General features: G+C 46.4%; 1 protein-coding gene across 1 annotated transcript; it reads right to left on the bottom strand.

The window, feature by feature from the left end:
• Positions 1-1363: 1363 nt before the first annotated feature.
• On the bottom strand, positions 1364-16677 carry T265_09386 (hypothetical protein; the record flags this gene model as incomplete). Its single annotated transcript, XM_009175430.1, has 4 exons — positions 1364-1435; positions 10314-10527; positions 13865-14062; positions 16604-16677. 4 exons carry the CDS (start codon positions 16675-16677, stop codon positions 1364-1366), a joined length of 558 nt encoding a protein of 185 aa, XP_009173694.1.
• Positions 16678-19327: the final 2650 nt, after the last annotated feature.

Genomic DNA, 19327 nt, shown 5'->3' with positions numbered 1-19327 from the left:
CGTCCTTTTCGACAGTTCTGAATGTTATTTGTGACTAATTCAGTTATACATCAGGTTGTCTACATGTATTCTTGGTCGATTTGCGTCGGGCGGCTTCTATCCCAGCCCATTATCTGAGTCTTCTTCAACTTCTGGAGCTCCGTTTGCGTTTATTCTCATGAGACCTCGGGCACACGTCCACTTTTGTAATGTTGAACATTTTGATTCCGACCAGTTATCAATTTACTGCGGGCTTGTACACCCCTGGCAGCACAAACAAACCCTCTAGCTTATTGAAGAAAATGTCTCGAATTTTGACACCCATCCGTGTTTTTATTTCAGGTCTCGGGTTCGACTAATTGACTTCGATGAATGATCGCTTGCAATATGTACGATATTTTTACTGTGATGATGATGATGAAAAATACACTTTGGCCTTTGTGTTTTTTGACTTGTTCCCGATTCACAGGGGGGGGGGGGTTCTGATCTGCAGTACAGTAACCGTTCTAAAAAACCTAGACTTCTAATCCGGCCCTGTTACTCGACTAGTGTTTCCAGTCAGTCACTCATCGATAACACAGAATGACTAATACAGAGACTCGAAATTCAAGCTGAGAATAAGAATGGAGGCTATCAAAACGTGATTTCTCCAACCTTTTGGATCAGGCCAGACTGACCATTGTTTGAAATGGCTTCTGCTGGCACTACAAGTCTGTTCAGGTACACCTGAAGGACTAGATGAAGTTGGGTGCGGAAGACATTCTCAAGGTTAGTTTGATAGAGGTATATTCCTCATCGGGACAATAACCATGATTGCAAAGCTTTTTTCTAAATATATGGAATGCCTCTGTCGACTTCACCCTTGTAAGTGTGAGAGAAGACTTCTTGTACGCCAGTCCGGCTGATCCCTGCTTTGGTACTGAAGAAACTGCTCAGGGTAGTTTTCGGTCACTAGCATTGTCGTGAGAAGCTGCAAGTGTGTCTGGCTTGTCGGTTGTATCTATTCTCAAGATCATAAAACATACGGGCTAGGACAGGAACTCAAGTTTTAATACTGCTGAGCTCAATTAGGTTTGCGGTAGACAGGTCGGCTTACTGTCCTATGTGATCGCCAGGAGGTCAGACTGTTCACGACATCGAGTTCGCAAGTAGAACCGCGACGTAAACCAATCTGAATAAGGTTGAATGTCTTGTCCATCATCTACAGAACGAAAATGAATACCGCTCACATAGAGCTTACCCATCCGACTGGGATGCTGCATCGCGGTTCTCCGTATTTTCGCATATGCCGGCTAACGGGAACAAGCGGATTAGAGCTACTCTACTGATCGATCTGTCGCCGCTCTGAGCCGTAGAAACGGGGTTTCACATTACGTGTGAGAACTCAGATAGTAGGAGCCGCAGAGTGAGTTGGCCCGTAAAATCCTACGGGCTCATCGGCGTTAGCAAACGATAACTGAAACCAGCAAAATTGAACGCCAGTTCATGTCGAACGGGAAGTATAAACCGGAACATTTGGGAAAATTTGACCGACCGCAGTCTACTCATCGACTGCCGCGTGCTTTCTACATTCCGATTATCCAGCTGACTTACTCATCATTTGGAACTGTTGAAAAGTGTCGCTGTCCTCAACTGGCTCACGGCCTTCGCTGTTACTCCGTCCCGTTATAGATTGATTGTATAACCGTGTTTTGACCGTTTTTCGGTTTCTCATGCGGGTAGTTATTCTGGCCCCGACCTAAAGCTGCCACCTTGACGTGGTGGTCGGGCTTCAGTGCTGCAACGATCCTGCGGGCTACACTGGCTGGAACTTCGTTCCACAAGGTGCAACCATGCCAGGAAGGCCAAAATGATGATGAGTTATTCTGGCTGACAAGATTCAGGCCAGCTGATTGGGTTTTATGGGTTGGTCGAAGCTTAGGGCACATCGAGAATCAGCCAGCAACATATATCATTCACGACGAACTAAATCACTATGAAGTGGGGTTTTTTAGACGCACGACCTAGATGGAGACGTCGCACGATTCGGTTCCAGGCGTTTTACGGTTGAATGTGATCAACCTGCTTTTCCAGCAAGACCCCTGCAGCTTTCATATGAAACTAGCGAAACTTTCCGAGGAACCAAATTTTTACTTCCCAGGAGTACTGCGAGGTGCATCATCAAGGAGAAAGTACGAGAACACGCAAAAACCTTATACGGTGGTCGTAGCTACCAAACTTAGATCGGTTTACTGATTGAATGGTCGAGCCGCTCTTGATGCAGGGCTGATAGGCATCTAGAAATTGAGGAGGAATAAAAGCTGCCAAAGTTGTGTGCCACCTGATGACGTATGCAGAGATGTAATGCTAGATACCAGTGGTGACTCCGGCAAACCTGAGGTTGAAGCCAGGATCCCTACATCACAGTAAGGCGGTCATTTTTTATATTTAAGTGGATGATACAACTCCTGGAAACCTTCGGAAGGTGAAATTTGACTTCAACACTTAGCATCCGTTCACTTGAAAGGTTTCGATTCCTTTAGATTACGATAACAGATCTGCGTTGACATGGCGGTTCAACACAGTTCGTCTCTCGAATGGGTTTGTCTGGATCACTCAACAACTCATTAGCTAGCCCGAGTATTTATCGACCCTTTATTGTCAAATAGTCTTGTGGCCAATTGTACAGGTATTGATAGGAAAGTGCTTGCGCATAAAACTCCCCTATTCTGTACGACAGATGTAACAGCTATGGTTGTTCGCTAAACCTGGTAATTTGTTTGCGAACGTTCCATTTCTAATCGAGGTGATGTCATCAGTGCGCTGTTCGGAAACGGATTCGAGCGTAGCGATGCGCCAGTGGTTGTAAAAGCATTATGCATAGGGAAGCCAAATTCGCCGGTGGTACAAAAATGGTTATGCAGTGCGCATGTCGAAAGCTGGTTTTCTTAAAAGTACTTGTCCCCTTAATAAGAGTGTTCACGTTGACAGTACTTTTTCAGGAACAAAGAAGGCTTTCACGTTGACAGTACTTTTTCAGGAACAAAGGCTTCTGTTGAAGGAGTGAAAGCGAGTGCAAATATTTGGGAGGGCAGTCACAAAATGAAGAGCACCAAGGCTTTCCTAACTGTTGATCCGGGGCGGATCTAATGTTCGAGTACAACTCGCGCAAGGGCAGACAGTGCCTCACAGAGTATGTGGTCTGTTAATCGACAGTGTTACGTAGCCGTTGTTATGAATGTTCTGACGAGTGTATACACAGTTGTGCTTCCCTTCTGCTCCTAAAATTGCTGTCGCACACACACATTTGTAGATACCATTCGGCGTGACCAGAACAGGTTGGTTGTCTTGTACAAAAAAATGAGTATTCTTGATGTCCTGTGGATAAATATCGGGTCAGTTGCTTAAAAAGTGCGTCCAACAACGGTTGAAATGTCACCATCCTTAAGCAATAACCATATACCGGCTCCACTGTAAGGGACTAGGAAGTTGCTACTTGCAAGTAGTAGGTACTTGTGCTCCGTAATTCTCACTTGTTTACTACGCGCAGACAACTGTAGTTCTCATGCGTTTGCTTCGGCATCAACCAGTATGATGTGAGAACACGAACCACTGGACTGTTTTCACAAACACTGAGGGTGACATCAATAGGGAAGCACCAGAAGAGCAACATGTAACAGCCGCCAGGGTTTTCAGTGAATTACCGAAAATTTGACACGTTTCAAACAACCAAACGGTACAAGAAGTTTTGCGTATTTGCCATTTCTGAAACGTCTGTGTATAACCTCTACACGAAAACCGAAATAGGAATCGTTCCCGGAAACGTTTCGTAACAATCAGTAGATTAGGCCCTGGTACGTTTCCCTAACTAGTGGTCCAAAAAGCTTCTCCACTGCTAAATGTAGAGCCCATTTCTGGAGTTTGCCGGGAAAGTTTAATGAAAATCTGCAGGCGCGAGATCTGAATTTGCTTGCGTAGTTCGAAAATCGAGGACTGGAACACGCCACCGATAGCTGATGCTGACGTCATGCTTCTGACTGCAAGGCCGTTGCGTCGCAACGGCATCCACTAAGTCTGAATCTAGCACCACTGAGAAACAACTGCGATGAGCCAAGTCGCCTGGCCTGTGCACTGAAATCTGCTAATATGATTATATAACGACAGTGAATCGAGTCTACAATTCGTTTGTACGTAAACATACACGACAAGGAAACAGCGTTCAATAGTTCGAACGGTAGGGGTTCTTGTCGGAGTAGAAATTCGAACAGCACAAATTAGGCTATTTACCTGTATCCAGTCGAGAAATGAATCTCGGCACGTCAACTTAAGGCTACACCAACACCGACGCAAACCGCTACGCCAGTCTGCATCAATCGAAGTTCGTGGTCTGTAACGTCTACATAGAGAATACCGTAGACCCAACAGCTGTATTTGAATCCTGTATTTGTGTTTCAGAAATGCACCAGACACCAGTCGAGAGAGTGTGTAGAGTACGCTTATTGGCCGATCTACCAAGATTTCTTGTGTCGAAGGACGTAGTAAAAGCAGGAGAACGAAGCTCGAAAAGCGGTAGATTTAAGGAATGCTGTGTTAATTCCATAGGCATCTAAATGAAGTGCCTTCACCTGGGATCTAGGTAACAGCTATGAACAAGTCAAACAAATCGGGAGCAAAGAGAAGAGAATGGATAAAGGGGGCGTCAGCAGCCACTGGCTTTTGCCTATCCGCCCTGCTACATGCGGCGAACAAGGTGGCCCGGCTGATTTCACCACGCGGTCGCCGATGTGACATCAAGGTACTAATATCTGTAAAGTCCATGGTTGTTTGCAGTCTGAGATATTCCCAGTGTTCCCACACGTCCATAGAAGGACGATTGTGATCCTCAACATGTCTTTACCTCAAAAGTCTGAATGCATTGTAGCGGTGGTCGGTTTGGGATTATTCGAGTAGTTCAACTCTATAGGAGCAAATCGCTGTAGTTTTTGTCAAACCCCTATCCGTTGATCGACCCGGCAGGAGAGACTCTAGTGATGTTGCACGGGCATACTCTCTAACACAGCTAACTGGGTCACTGAGGTAGGCAAACTGTCCGACCACGATGAAGTTGAATCTCCTAGCGATGAAGTTATACGCAAGGGATGAATAGCCCCATTTTCATTTCTCCGACCTCGACAGTAGGTACTACAGTGCTCTCCTTCACCCCCACAGGCACGGGAACTCTGAAAAAATGAGACCTACACAAGCACAGTGACCCACCGAGGTCGTTCATCTGTAGCACCCATTCGGTGCCAGTTGCCATGGCACCCGAAGGTTGCACGAGGGCTGGGACACTGCCAGGTGGGAAGTCGAGAGGCAGAGGTCGGGTTTGAAACACGGACCTTCCAGTCAGTATATTCGCGCTCTAACCACTTGGGCCATCTCGACCCACCGAGAACGCAACGAGGAATATATCAAACAATCAGCTCTCAGTGCGAGTTGTTCTTAAGTTACCCGAAAGTTATTCTCGAGCATAATTAACATATTGCGTCCTCAACTGTCCAAGAGATACTCAGGAGAAACAAAAAAGAGAAGTGGAAAAAAATGCCTGGGCTGATGCTCACCTAGCTTGCGCTTGAATGAGGTTTGGCCCTTCTCTTACCTCCAGGTGTGCATTAGCTGCCGGAACAGCGCTCAGGTGAGCACACGAGCCTGGCAAATCTTTCCATCAGGTTGTATAACACACGCTCTTCGCCCATTGCTTGAAGCTCGTTCAGTCAAGTAGGGTGCCCACAGTTCATCTACATTTACGAACTCAATAGGACCTTGAAAATTTATTTCAGCCGATGAGAATTTCTTTGCTGCCTCCGCACCAGTCACATGTGCTCAGGAAGAGGGAGGCTAGCTGGACACGTTCAGATTAGACGCTCGATTTGGTCGGGGCGAGATGGACCAAGGGGTTAGAGCGCGAATGTACTTACCGGAAGGTTCGTGGTTCGAACCCGACCTCTGCCTCTCGACTTCCCGTCTAGACTTGAGCTTCCTGGCAGTATCCCAGCCCACGTGCTTCCTACGGTCGGGTAAATAAGTATTGACCACTTATATCTGACAACGGGCATGTAGGCCATTTGGAAACTCGCCAGTTCCGAATATGCCACTCGTTGTATCGTAAGCGCCACGATCCAATCGACACAAGGAACTCGAGACAGCTAAGTGGTTGAGGCGCGAACGTACTGATACGTGGTTCCAACCCCACCCCAGCATCTCACACTCTCCTATTTAGGCTTGGGCAATCCGGCAGTATCTCAGTCCCACGTGCTTCTGTGCACTAGAGCTGAACGACTAGTTATTATTTGTCTGTGATATTCTTCAAACGAATGTTCAGTTCAAAGGCTTCCTCTGTGTTCATTTGGGTCGAGCTTTAAGTTATTTTCCAGATCAAAGTTATGTCGCAAAACCAGGGCTGGATGATGCACGGAACAGTTCTCTCAGAACGTTGTTTAGTGCACCTTATCCATACTATCAACTTGCTTTGCTGACTACCAAAAAAACGTCGTTAGTACAATCCGAGCAAGATTCCGCGAGGCCTCTCCAAACTTGCAATAACCCACTGGGAGATGCTCGCAGAAACGAGTAATCTCGCTGGAAATTGCTCGCTGTATAAGAATCAACAGCAGTTTAAGACCAGGGTACAACGATGCGTAAAGTATTACCAACAAGATAAACATTTTTACAACCGTTTCCGAAAAGGGTTGAGATTAACCTTTAAGTAGCTTCACCTTGTTTGAAGTGACTGGTAAACAGAGCCGAGGTTCAAACCCCAACTGTGACAGTTCGGCGCGTCGCGCCTAAGAAACAAATTTATTCCAATGCCTACTTGATTTCTCTCAACAACAAGTGTGGCTAGGCACTTATTTTACCAGTCTATTGATTTTTATATCTGTCCCGAACAAGTGGGCATACTGGGTGAGGTGTGCAAACACATTAGTGTAGAAAGCTCGGGCTGTCAGTGAACTTTTCTCCGTTACACGCCCTGAATTCTCAGATAAGGACGTGCTGGGGAGACAATCTAGGCCCAATGAGGTTTACAACGAGAAAAAAACGGAATTACTTCAGCGTTGTGAAAAACGATCAACGATACTTGCCAAGCGCATGCCACCTCATGTTTTAGGCTCACTAACACTGCCCGACTACTGGGAGAATGTAAACGGGAATCCACTGTACAGCAGTAATATATGACAGCGGTCTTGGGAGAATATGTTCTTATGCACGATAAGAGATTTTGATTAGCTGGGAATGATGCAATTGAAATAAAGCGAGCATGCTCAAAAATAGTGCACTGCTATGTTGTTGTACGGACTCCCACTTACAAGCTGACTACATCCCTAAAGGCCCAGTCGTTTGTTGAGGCTAGAGCACCGCAAAAACAGCCACATGAGACCGCGCGCCCACAGAGGAAAATTCCGAGTGGGAAAGCCAGTCGTCTACTCTAATACCGTGACTTTCAAGGAGACGAGACAACTAAAGGTAATTTACGTTTGGCCAATGCGTTGTATCATCATCATCATCATCTTCGACAGCACGGAAATGAGCTATACGAAGTGACTATTAGAGTTTCGCACACCGAGTTTTACCTCTGGAATAAATTACCACACTCAATTGTTAACCCCAATACAATCGAAAAATGTCTGGACTTGTTTTTTGTTGGTGTGTCACTATGGAGACATTCGCTTAGTTCCTCTGGTTGCACAAAATACGTGACAGGTGGATCATAGACATACCGGTAATTGTTGATTTTTCTTACCCGCGTTTCTATTGTTTTTATAATAGATGAAATGTACAGAACAATTCTGCTCTTCTTTCAAAAAATAATACTCAAGTTTTCCTCGTCCGGTAAACTCTTGCATGACTGATGAGCCCTGATAATAACCGAATTCTGTTCCAGTGGTTCCTCTATTTGTATGAAAGCTTCAGAATAATTGCTCCAGAACCGCAACAATACTGTTCAAACGAAAGTGATGTGTACTCTACAACCCCCCCATCCATACACCAGCAATTTAGTCACAACGGCGTTTATAGTGAGCCCGTTGCAATACGTGAGAGAGTCAGTATATTTATGTTCAGCGAGTTAAACAGGAGTTGGGATGAGATGGCCCAAGTGGTTAGAGCGCGAATTTACTGACCGGAAGGTCCGTGGTTCGAACCCGACCTCTGCCACTCGACTTCCCCTGTCTAGGCTTGGGCGACCTGACAGTATCCCAGCCCTCGTGCCTCCTTCGTGTGGCATGGCAGCTAGGCCCCGAAAGGGTGCTACAGCTGAACGACTTCTTATCGAAACTAATTCGATACACTGTCTTAGTGAAACTAGCCGTAATTTTCAGACTCCTGCAATTCGATACACTGTCTTAGTGAAACTAGCCGACGTAATTTTCACAGACTCCTGCAGTTAAAGTCAGAACGGAGCCACAGTTGGGTCTGAGCAACTGGACCGGTTGCTACTAAGTTACTCCTGAGATAACCGAAGGTAACTTCCGTGTATAACGTATTTTCCAGCTGCTGTTTGTAGCCACACTTGGCATGTACGCAAAAGCACGGCCAAACTACTCAGTATGAGATGACCCGCACTTACAATCCGGTGAGCGATGTCGTGCGTGGTGACGAGATTGAGCCTTATCGTGGTGGTCAGGCTTCAGTTCTGCAATGATCCTGAAGAATTCAAGATCCTTGGGAAACCCTGTTCCTAAACGTTCACCAATACTAAAAAGGCCAACAAGGTGTTGCCCGATGAACAGCGAGAATTCATATTACGAGATGGTCTGCAGGTAATGTTGTATTGTCCTAAGCGATGGGAGTGTGAAGGCAGTAGAGCGACTCACTCAGGCGACCGGCATCTCCATATTTTTGGGTGCAGTGATGCTGCTTTCTCCGAGGAAGGACGGGTCAGAAAATGTCGACTCTAAAAAACACACCGATTACCCAACGGTTGGCCATGACCGTGCTCGAAATACGTTTGGAACCAAAGATCTTGTGTTGCTCAAGAGACACCTGCTGTGCGCAGTCGAATCAGGAGTCAGGCAGCAATATCTTACACCATGTGCCCTCCGTCCAAGCCAGCCCATTAGGTCAGAATTGTGAAACATTAACTCGAGGAAGTGTCCCTTAAGGAAACCCCAGCAACCGCTACCTCGCTGTTGATACTTTTGAGTCATAGGCCACCCAAACTCTACATCCTCTCACTGCCTTGTGGGTAAGGCTTTTGAGCCGAAAACTTAAGGTGGAATACCTCAACTAAACCCCATTTTTCGGTCTGGGCAAACGGGAAGTAGCACTTGCTCCTAAACGGTATCGTTCACTGACTTTTACCCACAAGTACTTCACCCCAATCATTCTGAATCACTTAGTTGTCAATCACGTGATCGTTGCCCCGCATCTAAACTTTTGCCCAACAAGATGAACATAAATAAACCCTTATGAAATTCAAAGGGTTTGCTACACATTGCTCCTTTCAACCTGCTTCCTCGGTGTCAAGTTGGGCATCAGAGATCTTGCTCAGAACTCGTCCTCAGTTTCAACCGATATGTTTCCGAAACAAGCATTCAAGATCCCACTCCCGTCATACATCTAGATTTCTCGCACTTTACCCTTCGGTTTCCTGGTGATCCTGATGTAATGGCTTGTGAGCTGTGGTAAGCTCCAGAACCGAATCACACTGACGGACTAGATTCCGGTAAACGGTCGTCCCTGCGCTGTTAGGCTGCCTGGTTCAGGCAAGATCAACATATCTCGACGTCGTATGCAGTGTTTGTTTGTTCTGTCAGAACACACTTCGAACGATGGCAGCTCTGAAGCTGAGGCGCAGTTTGTCACGGTTACTTCGGTCAGCGATAGTATGAATATCGTGATTATGGTAGGTGATATGAACGCACAGGTTCGCCGACTAAGCCCTGATGAAGCCCATCTTGGGGGCCGATCCGGGGGTGACGTCCACCGAACAGATAATCGGGGACGAATTTTCAAATGTGCTTAAAATCACTTGTTTCAGCACAAGCATCACACCCTGAGCCTTGGAGGACGCCAGCTGGAACTTGTGGCACACCCTGAGCCTTGGAGGACGCCAGCTGCGAAGCGGCTGGGGGCTCAGCTGGAACTTGTGACAGTAATTTACCGGTAGACAGTTTCGATACAAGATTGTTGTTCATTTTGGAGTTCACCACTGGATTCCGATCACGGCATTGTGCGGGTACGAGGACCTATTCGCTTTCCCTCTGGTACGCACCCGTTAATGCAAAGATATTCAGTTCGCCATATGCAAGCCGTCTCTGTGGCTCGACAATATCGAGCTGAGTTGGCTGAGAAGTCCCTAGAACTCGACATATGACGATTGCAGAAAGAAAGCGTTCAGCTGTAGCACCCTTCCGGTGCCTAGCTGCCATGTTACCCGAAGGAAGCACGAGGGCTGGGATACCGCCAGGTTGCCCAAGCCTAGACAGGGGAAGTCGAGTGGCGGAGGGCGGATTCGAACCACGGACCTTCCGGTCAGTGAATTCACGCTCTAACCATTTGGGCCGTCTCGCCCCATGCCATGACCACAGCCTTTGAAACCACCTGTTCGAGGTTCTTCACACGCCCTAAATGAACATTGCAACTCGTCACAGCAGCTGACTGAACCGGTGTCTGACTATACCCGCAGCAAACGACTGACATGGCTCACGCGGACCCCTGAAACGCCAAATGATGAAAAGCACGACTGACGGAGAGCGCTGATGGATCTCAAAATAACGGGAAACGGAGGCCTTTGCAACGGAGAACACTTTCCGAGATAATCCGACCAACTGGTTCGACGGTAAATGTTAGTGATACGATTTCCGAAAACGTTGACATCACGAGCAGTTGACAGAAACGTCGTCTTCAACGATGGGTAGGACGTACTGTCAGTTTGCCCGAACCAGTAGCCATCGACAAGGTTATCGTTAGTTTATCCGAACATATGGGTTTTGGAGACATCCCCGCGTTCGTCTCATTACCTTATCGATCGAGAAATTAAATAATGGAGAGAGTGGGCACCCTCACGGACACCGCTTTGTGTTCGGAAGATTTTAGAGAGCTCTCCGTATACTCGCATACATCACATGACCTGTGAATACAAACAACGTATTATGTTCACAGACTTCCGGGTTATTCCTTGACCGGCACGCGTATCAAAGATAGAACAGATCGGTCAACCGAGTTGAATGAAACCTGGAAATCAAGGAATAATAAAATTGTCTTTTGTACGCATAGTGGACCTGATGGAGTGTGAAGATTTGGTCAACGCAAACCCACACAAGACCGGATCCCACTTGGGCGAGTCGACCACATAGGTGCTATAGGCCACGACTAGTAACCGCCTCGAGTGCTAAAAATAACACTAGGACACCGATGTTGTCATTCAAGCGGAGACTTCGAACAGAAAATGCCCGTTAGAGATGGCGCCGTGTGCGACACAGCTGGATGGATTGCGTGAAGAATATGAGCACCGCGGACTTTACTGCAAATGTGAAAACATGCGTTCCTACCTTCTTTTTATCTATAACGTCAAAAGGCGCTGACCTGTTATTTTGAACACGTAATTATGGATGCAAAGATTAAGGTGATCAGTCGGTCGGTTACTGAGTTAATATTCGGGTATCCTCGAATACTTAGCAACACCTTAACGGACCGCCACTGGTCTCCTGATGACGGTACGGTGGCGGTTAGGTGATCGTAGAAAACCAGAGACAAACAAGACAACTAGCTGAAAATACGGAAATACTTCTGAACCAGTTCTCAATAAAGCAGCTACCATCCTAGCCCGTCGGTTCCCGCTGCCTGCCGAGGTACCGACTGCGCACAGTCCCGCAGCCCAGATGTCAGTTCTTTTTAAATCCACCAGAATTTCTTCTACACATCCAGCTGCTTTGGTCTCATTCGACAGCAGTGCCCACACTCCAAAATAAGCGGGTCCCAGGTCTTTACCACCGAAGCGCACAACACTACGCGTCCCATGTCCGCATTTTTAGTCTCAACCTGTCCACGAGGTTGGTTGGCAGCATGTGAAAGGATGAACTCGAATACCACCCTGGCTGGTCTGCCGACAATTTTGGCTTGTAGTTAATGTGACCAAACGGGTGGTTCAAAAATGGTCAGCGACAGCAGTGGCTACGCCCTGCTTTAGGCAACCATCGGCAACACCGATCACGAGTCCGGTGCTGGGACGGAATCACTAGTGCCGGTCTTTCATGAAAACCATCTTACGGTAAGCAGATTGGCAGCACCGAATAACTAGATTTCGAAAGGATAGTCGCACAATGTGCCTTGCAAAGCGAACTACTTTCACCCGACCTTAATTCGTTCACATTGCATGCTCCATCCCATTGGAAGCACGAGTACGATAGATAAATCACGACGCACAAAACAACTGCTGATATATGGGAGGTGAAAGCGGACATAAATCGTGAGTCTTTACTTCGACCACACATCTGCAATCCTTGCACGAGCACCCAGAACTCCCGCACAAACAGCAGCACGCGAACTACGAAAATACTCGGGGCGTAGATTGGTTGTTTCACAACTTATTTGCCACCCAATGAGGGACGTCACCGGCTTCGCTTCGTTATATGCACGGCGTTCCAAAAAATGGAGGGGTTATCACACCTTTCAGCATGCATGGTTTACCGAACCAGGGTAGATTTTTGGTCATTCTACTCTGTGTATATCAGTGACTTCGAAGGAATTGAGATCATTCTTGCAGTTTAGTAAAATGAGAAACACTACGTAACGACCCAGTGAATGAAAGATATACTGTGTCGTGCCAGAACTCCAAATAATGCACCTTAGCTCCCAACCACTCAGTTGTGCATTGATGTCCCCTCGACTGGGGACGAAAGGTCTACAAACTAATTGCTAGGCCAGGCAAACACACCATCGGTTAACTCACCGGAGTTCAAATTGATACAGTGGGTTACGGTGCAGTGCAGACAGCTAACTGTCGACGAGTGCAAGTTTCTCTCTCGTCTTGAGTAATTTCTATTCTGCCTATTCAGTTAGGCCTATCACTGGTAAGGTCTTGCAATCAAATTAGGAATGCGTTTATACACGGCCGTATTTTGCTGCAGAAAAGTCAATTGACGTTCTTAACTTGCTAAGTCAACCCGCAAGCAATTAGGACCAAATTCCAAACAACCTTTTTTACCTCGATGTCTTCGTTTTCTGCTTGGCGATTTTATCAACAGCTAAGTTAGTGACAAGAATAACTAATATTGACAGTTAGACAGGATTTACTGGAACATACATACCTGCCGCAATGCACACAGGCATTAGAGGCTGGTAGTGAGTCTGTCGAAGTGACTACTCTCTATCACAGATGATTCTGTGTTCTTAACCGTTCCCCTTATGCAAAAATGGGAAGGACTAATTTTAGGGACCATTTTCCGCAACCAACCTCGATAGAAGACACGACTCACTGATGTATGCTGGTCCCAGTGTAACCAATATGCTGCCAACGGGGTCCTTAATTCTTTCAACCCGATAACCCATGCTTTGGCAAGCCTGGCGAGCGGAAGACAAGCCGAAATCCATGGTCGCGCGGTACCGACATCTTCAATGCGTAACAAAAGCACGAACAAGTCAAGAGCACCTCGCAACTGACAGACCGATAAAGAGGATAAGTGTAAATCCGAAAACCTGTAGTGATTCAAACTGTACCGAAATACAAAATAACCGAAATCCAAGACTGTAAAGAACGGTGTATATTTGAAAAATGAGTTATTTCTGCGCTGCTTGCTGCTGTAGGGCCAAGCGTTTATCTCTTCGCTTTTTCTCCTTCACAAGCTGATTCAGTACTTTTTGTTCCTCCATCATGAAGGCACGGATAACCCTGAACGAAATTTGTCAATTCGAAAATTAGCCGTACCTGTTGCGGACACATTTGTGACACCTTGTACCTCCATAGGCCCGATTAACTGTCTTCAAGCGCTTGCTCATCGTGCAACGCTCACGTGGTCTTGAAGGCTTTATCCCGGGGAGTTTCGTTTTGCAGTCGCCACATTTGGGAACAGTTCCACGTTTCTTAATGTAAATGTACACAATTCGTCCACCCGGGGTTTTCACCCTAGAAAGAAAGATATCAACAAATAAGTGGATGTAGTGAAACTAACTTCTGTCAGATGAATATGGAATAGAAAAATTTCAGTCTTCTGTAGGCCCAAGACTGAAAACAGGCTGTACCGTCCATTGTCCCTCATGAACTAGCCCAACAAGAGTAATTGGTGGGATTGTGAAAAAATGCGTTACCCAATACATGGAAACATTTATAAACAAAATACTTCATGATCGCTGACACCCCTGGAGACCGAACGATGACTAATGCATTCCTCATCGTCAAAACACCCGAAAACGTCCACCAGAGCTTGTTTTCACTGTTTCTACGTCTACATCTTTCAATCGAATGTCCGTGCTCATGCAGTCATCCTTATCTAGTCACTAGATGTTGTGGAATTCATCGCTCGTTGTCAGTAACCCGTATTTGTAACTCTCTGCACTTCGTCTTCACATGATGCATATGATGGCCAACTATCCAGAAGCCGAGATAAAGCAAAACCTGCGGTTAATCATTTTGTCCAAATGACCATGCTGTTTTGTCGTTCATTCAGCTGTAACACCCTTCCAGTGCCTACCTGTCACACCACCCGAGGGAAGCACGAGGGATGAGATACTACCAGGTTGCCCAAGCCTAGACAGGGGATGTGGATGCAGAGGTCCGGTTAGAACGACGGACCTTCCGGTCAGTAAATTCGCGCTTAGGCTATCTGTCGTTCTTCACATTGGGACCGGAACATGGGGTCTTTTTGATACTCAAGTGAAGTGGAGAAAACAACGCAATTGAGAGAACACTACAGAGCCTTAATATGCCGTAAAAATTCTATGAGGAACAACTGTTGGTCTTCTATGAAGGAAGTTGAGTTTTGACAAATAACCCATAGTAGCAGTTTTAAACAGTACCCAAGAAAGTATTAAGCAAAATTTGAGGTTCAGGCACAAGCACTACATTCTCCGTCTTTCCCGGGACAGAAGTTGCACCTTAGCACCTGGTAGTCATCTGGTTAGGGGTTAAATTCAGGTTGTTGTTGGTGACTTGTAGTCTGTGAATTGGTGTGATAAAGTTAATCGCAATGGCGGAAGTTTTTCACGGCACGGACTGTAAGCTCAAGTGAATAGAACGACCTAAGGGAAGTCTTTGATATGCTGAGCCCCCGAATACGCAGAAACACAGACAAGTCCGATTGACTCAAACTGTTGCTGGGTTTCAGTAGCGAATTGCCCAATTTGGTATTCAGTTATTCGGATGATACAGAGCAGAAGCAAACTAAATACGTATTTGGACATTTGAAGCCACACTTCATTCACACACGCCCAAACACAACACACGTCACCAAAGCTGACGTTTTGAATTTGGCAAAAACCACAGCCCTGAATAAGACCCAGTGCCTTCTTTAGAACATTCAAGTGATGTGTGCACAAAATAGCGAACCACCAGTGCAATTATTGTTCCTCCGTAAACTTGCTCCAATTAAGCAATGGGTGGGAGGGTTAAAAACATGAGCAGAAAAGTCACAAGGCGAAGACTAGCCATTAATCATGAGCTTCTTATGGCACAGGTAGCTAAACTATGACTTCATTCACACACGCCCAAACACACAACACACGTCACCGAAGCTGACGTCTCGAATTTGGCAAACCACAGCCCTGAATAAGACCCAGTGCCTTCTTTAGAACATTCAAGTGATGTGTGCACAAAATAGCGAACCACCAGTGCAATTATTGTTCCTCCGTAAACTTGCTCCAATGAAGCAATGGGTGGGAGGGTTAAAAACATGAGCAGAAAAGTCACAAGGCGAAGACTGGCCATTGTTGAGCTTCGTATAGTACAGGTGGCCGAACGATGACCGCTTCATGGAGAAAGGGTGGATGGTGATTCAAGAAAAGAAGCAAACAGTTTGACGGGTTTCCAGCACATACGCCCATCAGCGGAATTTCAATGGGATCGACACTGGGAAACAGCAGCCTTAATGACGATACGCGTTAGACTGTCGCACACTCGAATGCAACTCGAATGAAGTACGATGACCAGGATACCGCCCAAGCCCAGACAAGGGCCGTCGAAACGCGAACTTTCCTTGGACTGCCTCGAGAGTACCAGCTGACTGAAACAATGTTATCATGAAAGATCTGCAACCAAAGATACGACTGTCTTGAGTCGTTCGTTGGCACAGTAACAGATCAGTGACCTTTAGACACGTTTCCATTCAGGACCGCACTCACCTGTTTGGAGTACTTTAAATCCGAGGTGCATTTCGTTGGTTGACTCTGGACTCATAAACATACCAACACGTAAACTCATTCAAACCGCTTTGAGAGCGAGACGCGCAACCTGACAGTCACTGCGAAGCAGATGCCATTCCGAGTAACTAGACTATACATGCTCAGGACAAACTGATGGCAGCGGCGTACACGAATGACCAGTAATATGCGAAAAATAGTTAGATATCAGTACAGAAAATTTCTGTTCTGAAGATTACCACGGCCGCAAGGCTGTGGTCAGTACAGAACACAAAATTTATCCCCAACCAGCACGTCCAAAAAAGGCAATTACTGGTACGGGACAAAATGCTCCACATCATTACAAACTTTCCCGACATCAACGACGTAATCGTGTGTACAAAACATCGAGAATGGATAAAGATTCCAATTGTGAATACTGGCATTTAACTTCAACAACTTTGAAGAATGCCTTCGATCAAAAAGAAACAGGAACGTTAAATAGCTGACGCGGGAAGCCCAAAGACGGTAGGACAATGTTAATGAGAAATGTGTAATGGAAAGTGTTGATCATTCAGCTGTAGCACCCTTTCGGCGCCTAAATGACATGCTACCAGAAGGAAGCACGAGGGCTGGGATATTGTCAGGTTGCCTAACCCTAGACAGGAAAAGTCGAGAGGCAGAGGTCGGGTACCAACTACGGACCTTCCGGTCGGTAAACGCATGCTCTAACCACTGGGGCATCTCGCCTTGAATGACGTAAAATCAGCCTTCAGCAGTAAACATAAATGGGCGCACCGCAGAAGCTGAAATGTAACTGCACATTAGAGTAAATTGTCCTTAACGGAACACTTTCGGAGGACTGCGTCCTCGGTGGAAAAGCCAGTCACCGCACTCTGGTGTTTCATCTGCTAAACATTGACAGGCACATAGCAGTCATGTACAGATAGGAAGTAAAAAGCTTAAATGGCCAAGTTCCAGGGTCTCATGTCGAAATTGTGGGTTACTGTGAAGGGCCGTGTCAAGGATAAGCATCGGGACCACCACGATGGCAAAAGCCGATTCACCAAAGAGCGATTACACTCAGGCTTCGATAATCTTATGGAACACTGGAGTGAGTTATTGTTGAACGCTGCAATAGTCTTAACAACAACTGATTACCTAAAAAAACAGAAAGAACTATCGCCCTGAATAATATAGGCTCATCCGTGCACTCACCTATACCCTAAAGCCAACTCAACAATCCGGATGACATTCCGAGTAACCACGTATGCCAAGTCCTCCAAGCCTCACGAGGGTCGTAGCTTACCAGTTGCTCCCACAATTTCTTTGAATTTAACCAAAAACTCATCATTATTGACAGCATGACATCAGTGTTCAACACCGATGCTTCGTCGCCGATTCCGGAAACTAACATAGACATGCTCGCGCCATTTTGCTTGCGCATTAAGTAACAGCTTCTGTTAGCAATAACTGACAATGATATTAGATGGTAGGCACCCTCCGTGTTCAACAACTAACCCCGGAAGCACAATTAGGCGTTAGGACTGGAGTTCATGCTCGGCGAAAGGTTGGTTGGGATCAACTGCTTCATTTGTGTTGAACATTGATTGTGTGAACTTGGAGGCTACCAACTGTAAGCCAACCACGGACTAAGTTGGATAATATGGCCGTCAGCTACTTATGGAGCCTCAATTAGACTGGTACTCCTGGAGTACGTCACTTGACTCCGATCACGATGTTATGCCGCCCGGCAACCATTCCGCTTTCCGTCAGCATCACGGGCGTCGGCGTAAGCAATTCCGTTCACCAATTTCGACAAGCTACGGTAGCTCAAGAGTATCCGGCTGACCAGGTTTAAAAGTTACTAGAAACGCAGTCATGTTAGTGAGGGTTAGTTAGAGGCTGCATAGTAACTTTCAAAACCGCCTATCCAAGCCACCCCGCTTCCCGACTGATGACATGGCTGTGGTTAGAACGCGGATTTACTAACCAGGTGATCCGTTGTTCGAACCCAACCTCTGCATCTGCACGTCTCTTGTCTAGCCTTTGGCAACCTGCCAGTATCCCAGCCCTCGTGCTTCCTCTAAGTGGCATGGTAGCTAGTCGCCGAAATAATGCTACAACTGAATGATTATCTAATTATCTTTTACTCGTCTGAATGAACACTGCATATCGTCGAGATCACGTCTGTGCTCCTAGAAAAGCCACACCGACAACCAGCGACTACGATGGCGCGCACAGATCCCTCAAACGCCAGAAAATCAAGAGGCTGAAGAGTGAAGAACACTGGTGGATTGTGGACGTCCAGAGGATGCGGAGGCCCTTCATTGCAGCCAAAGGCCGCCACCTGCTTTCGTTCATTCAAGACTAGTGTCCACACAACAACCTGTGAAAACCGCCTTGAGCGCAGTCTCTGTAGGAAATTGAGCTGGAATGGGGTACCGACATCGTCCCGCCGTCGAAAACAGAAATCCAGCGTGACACACCGTTCCCCCTACGTGACACAGGACTCAGCCCAGTTGGACTTCACACCAAGCCTTTTAATAATGAAACACTTGAGGAGCCTGATGACCATACTGCAAAATATTGAGGATGAAAACAGAATAGTAGTGTGTTGGAGTGTCTCAGCGGTGGTTCGTTTTCAAAAAGGGCACAGGATCAGGTGAAAGCCATCGTCATATAATCTTGATGTGCGTCGCACCTAAGGTCTGGTATTATTTTGATTCATTATTGAGATACAAGCTCTTAAGAATCAAGTTGGGTTTTGCCGTGACCGAGGATGCATCGATCATTCCATTTACCTACAGACAAGTTCTTGAGAAGTGTCAAAGCGGGCACATGTACATACCAAGCTTTCACATGAATTCACCATATGCAAAATGTAAGACAAGGCTGCCTTTTCTCACCAGCTTTGTTACTGGCGTGCTGCATGAAATTCTCCCATCAACCATTGAGCCTTGGAATCGAAATGCTCCTGGGACGTTCGCTCGGAGTATATGGACGAAACGAAAACTACTTCAAATTCTGACGCATGATTTAGTACGGCTTCACACCT

The sequence above is a fragment of the Opisthorchis viverrini genome, assembly GCF_000715545.1.
Source record: "Opisthorchis viverrini unplaced genomic scaffold opera_v5_272, whole genome shotgun sequence".
Taxonomy (NCBI): Eukaryota; Metazoa; Platyhelminthes; class Trematoda; order Opisthorchiida; family Opisthorchiidae; genus Opisthorchis; species Opisthorchis viverrini.
The sequence above is the reverse complement of the archived record's forward strand: the minus strand, read 5'-3'. Positions and strand labels throughout refer to the sequence as shown.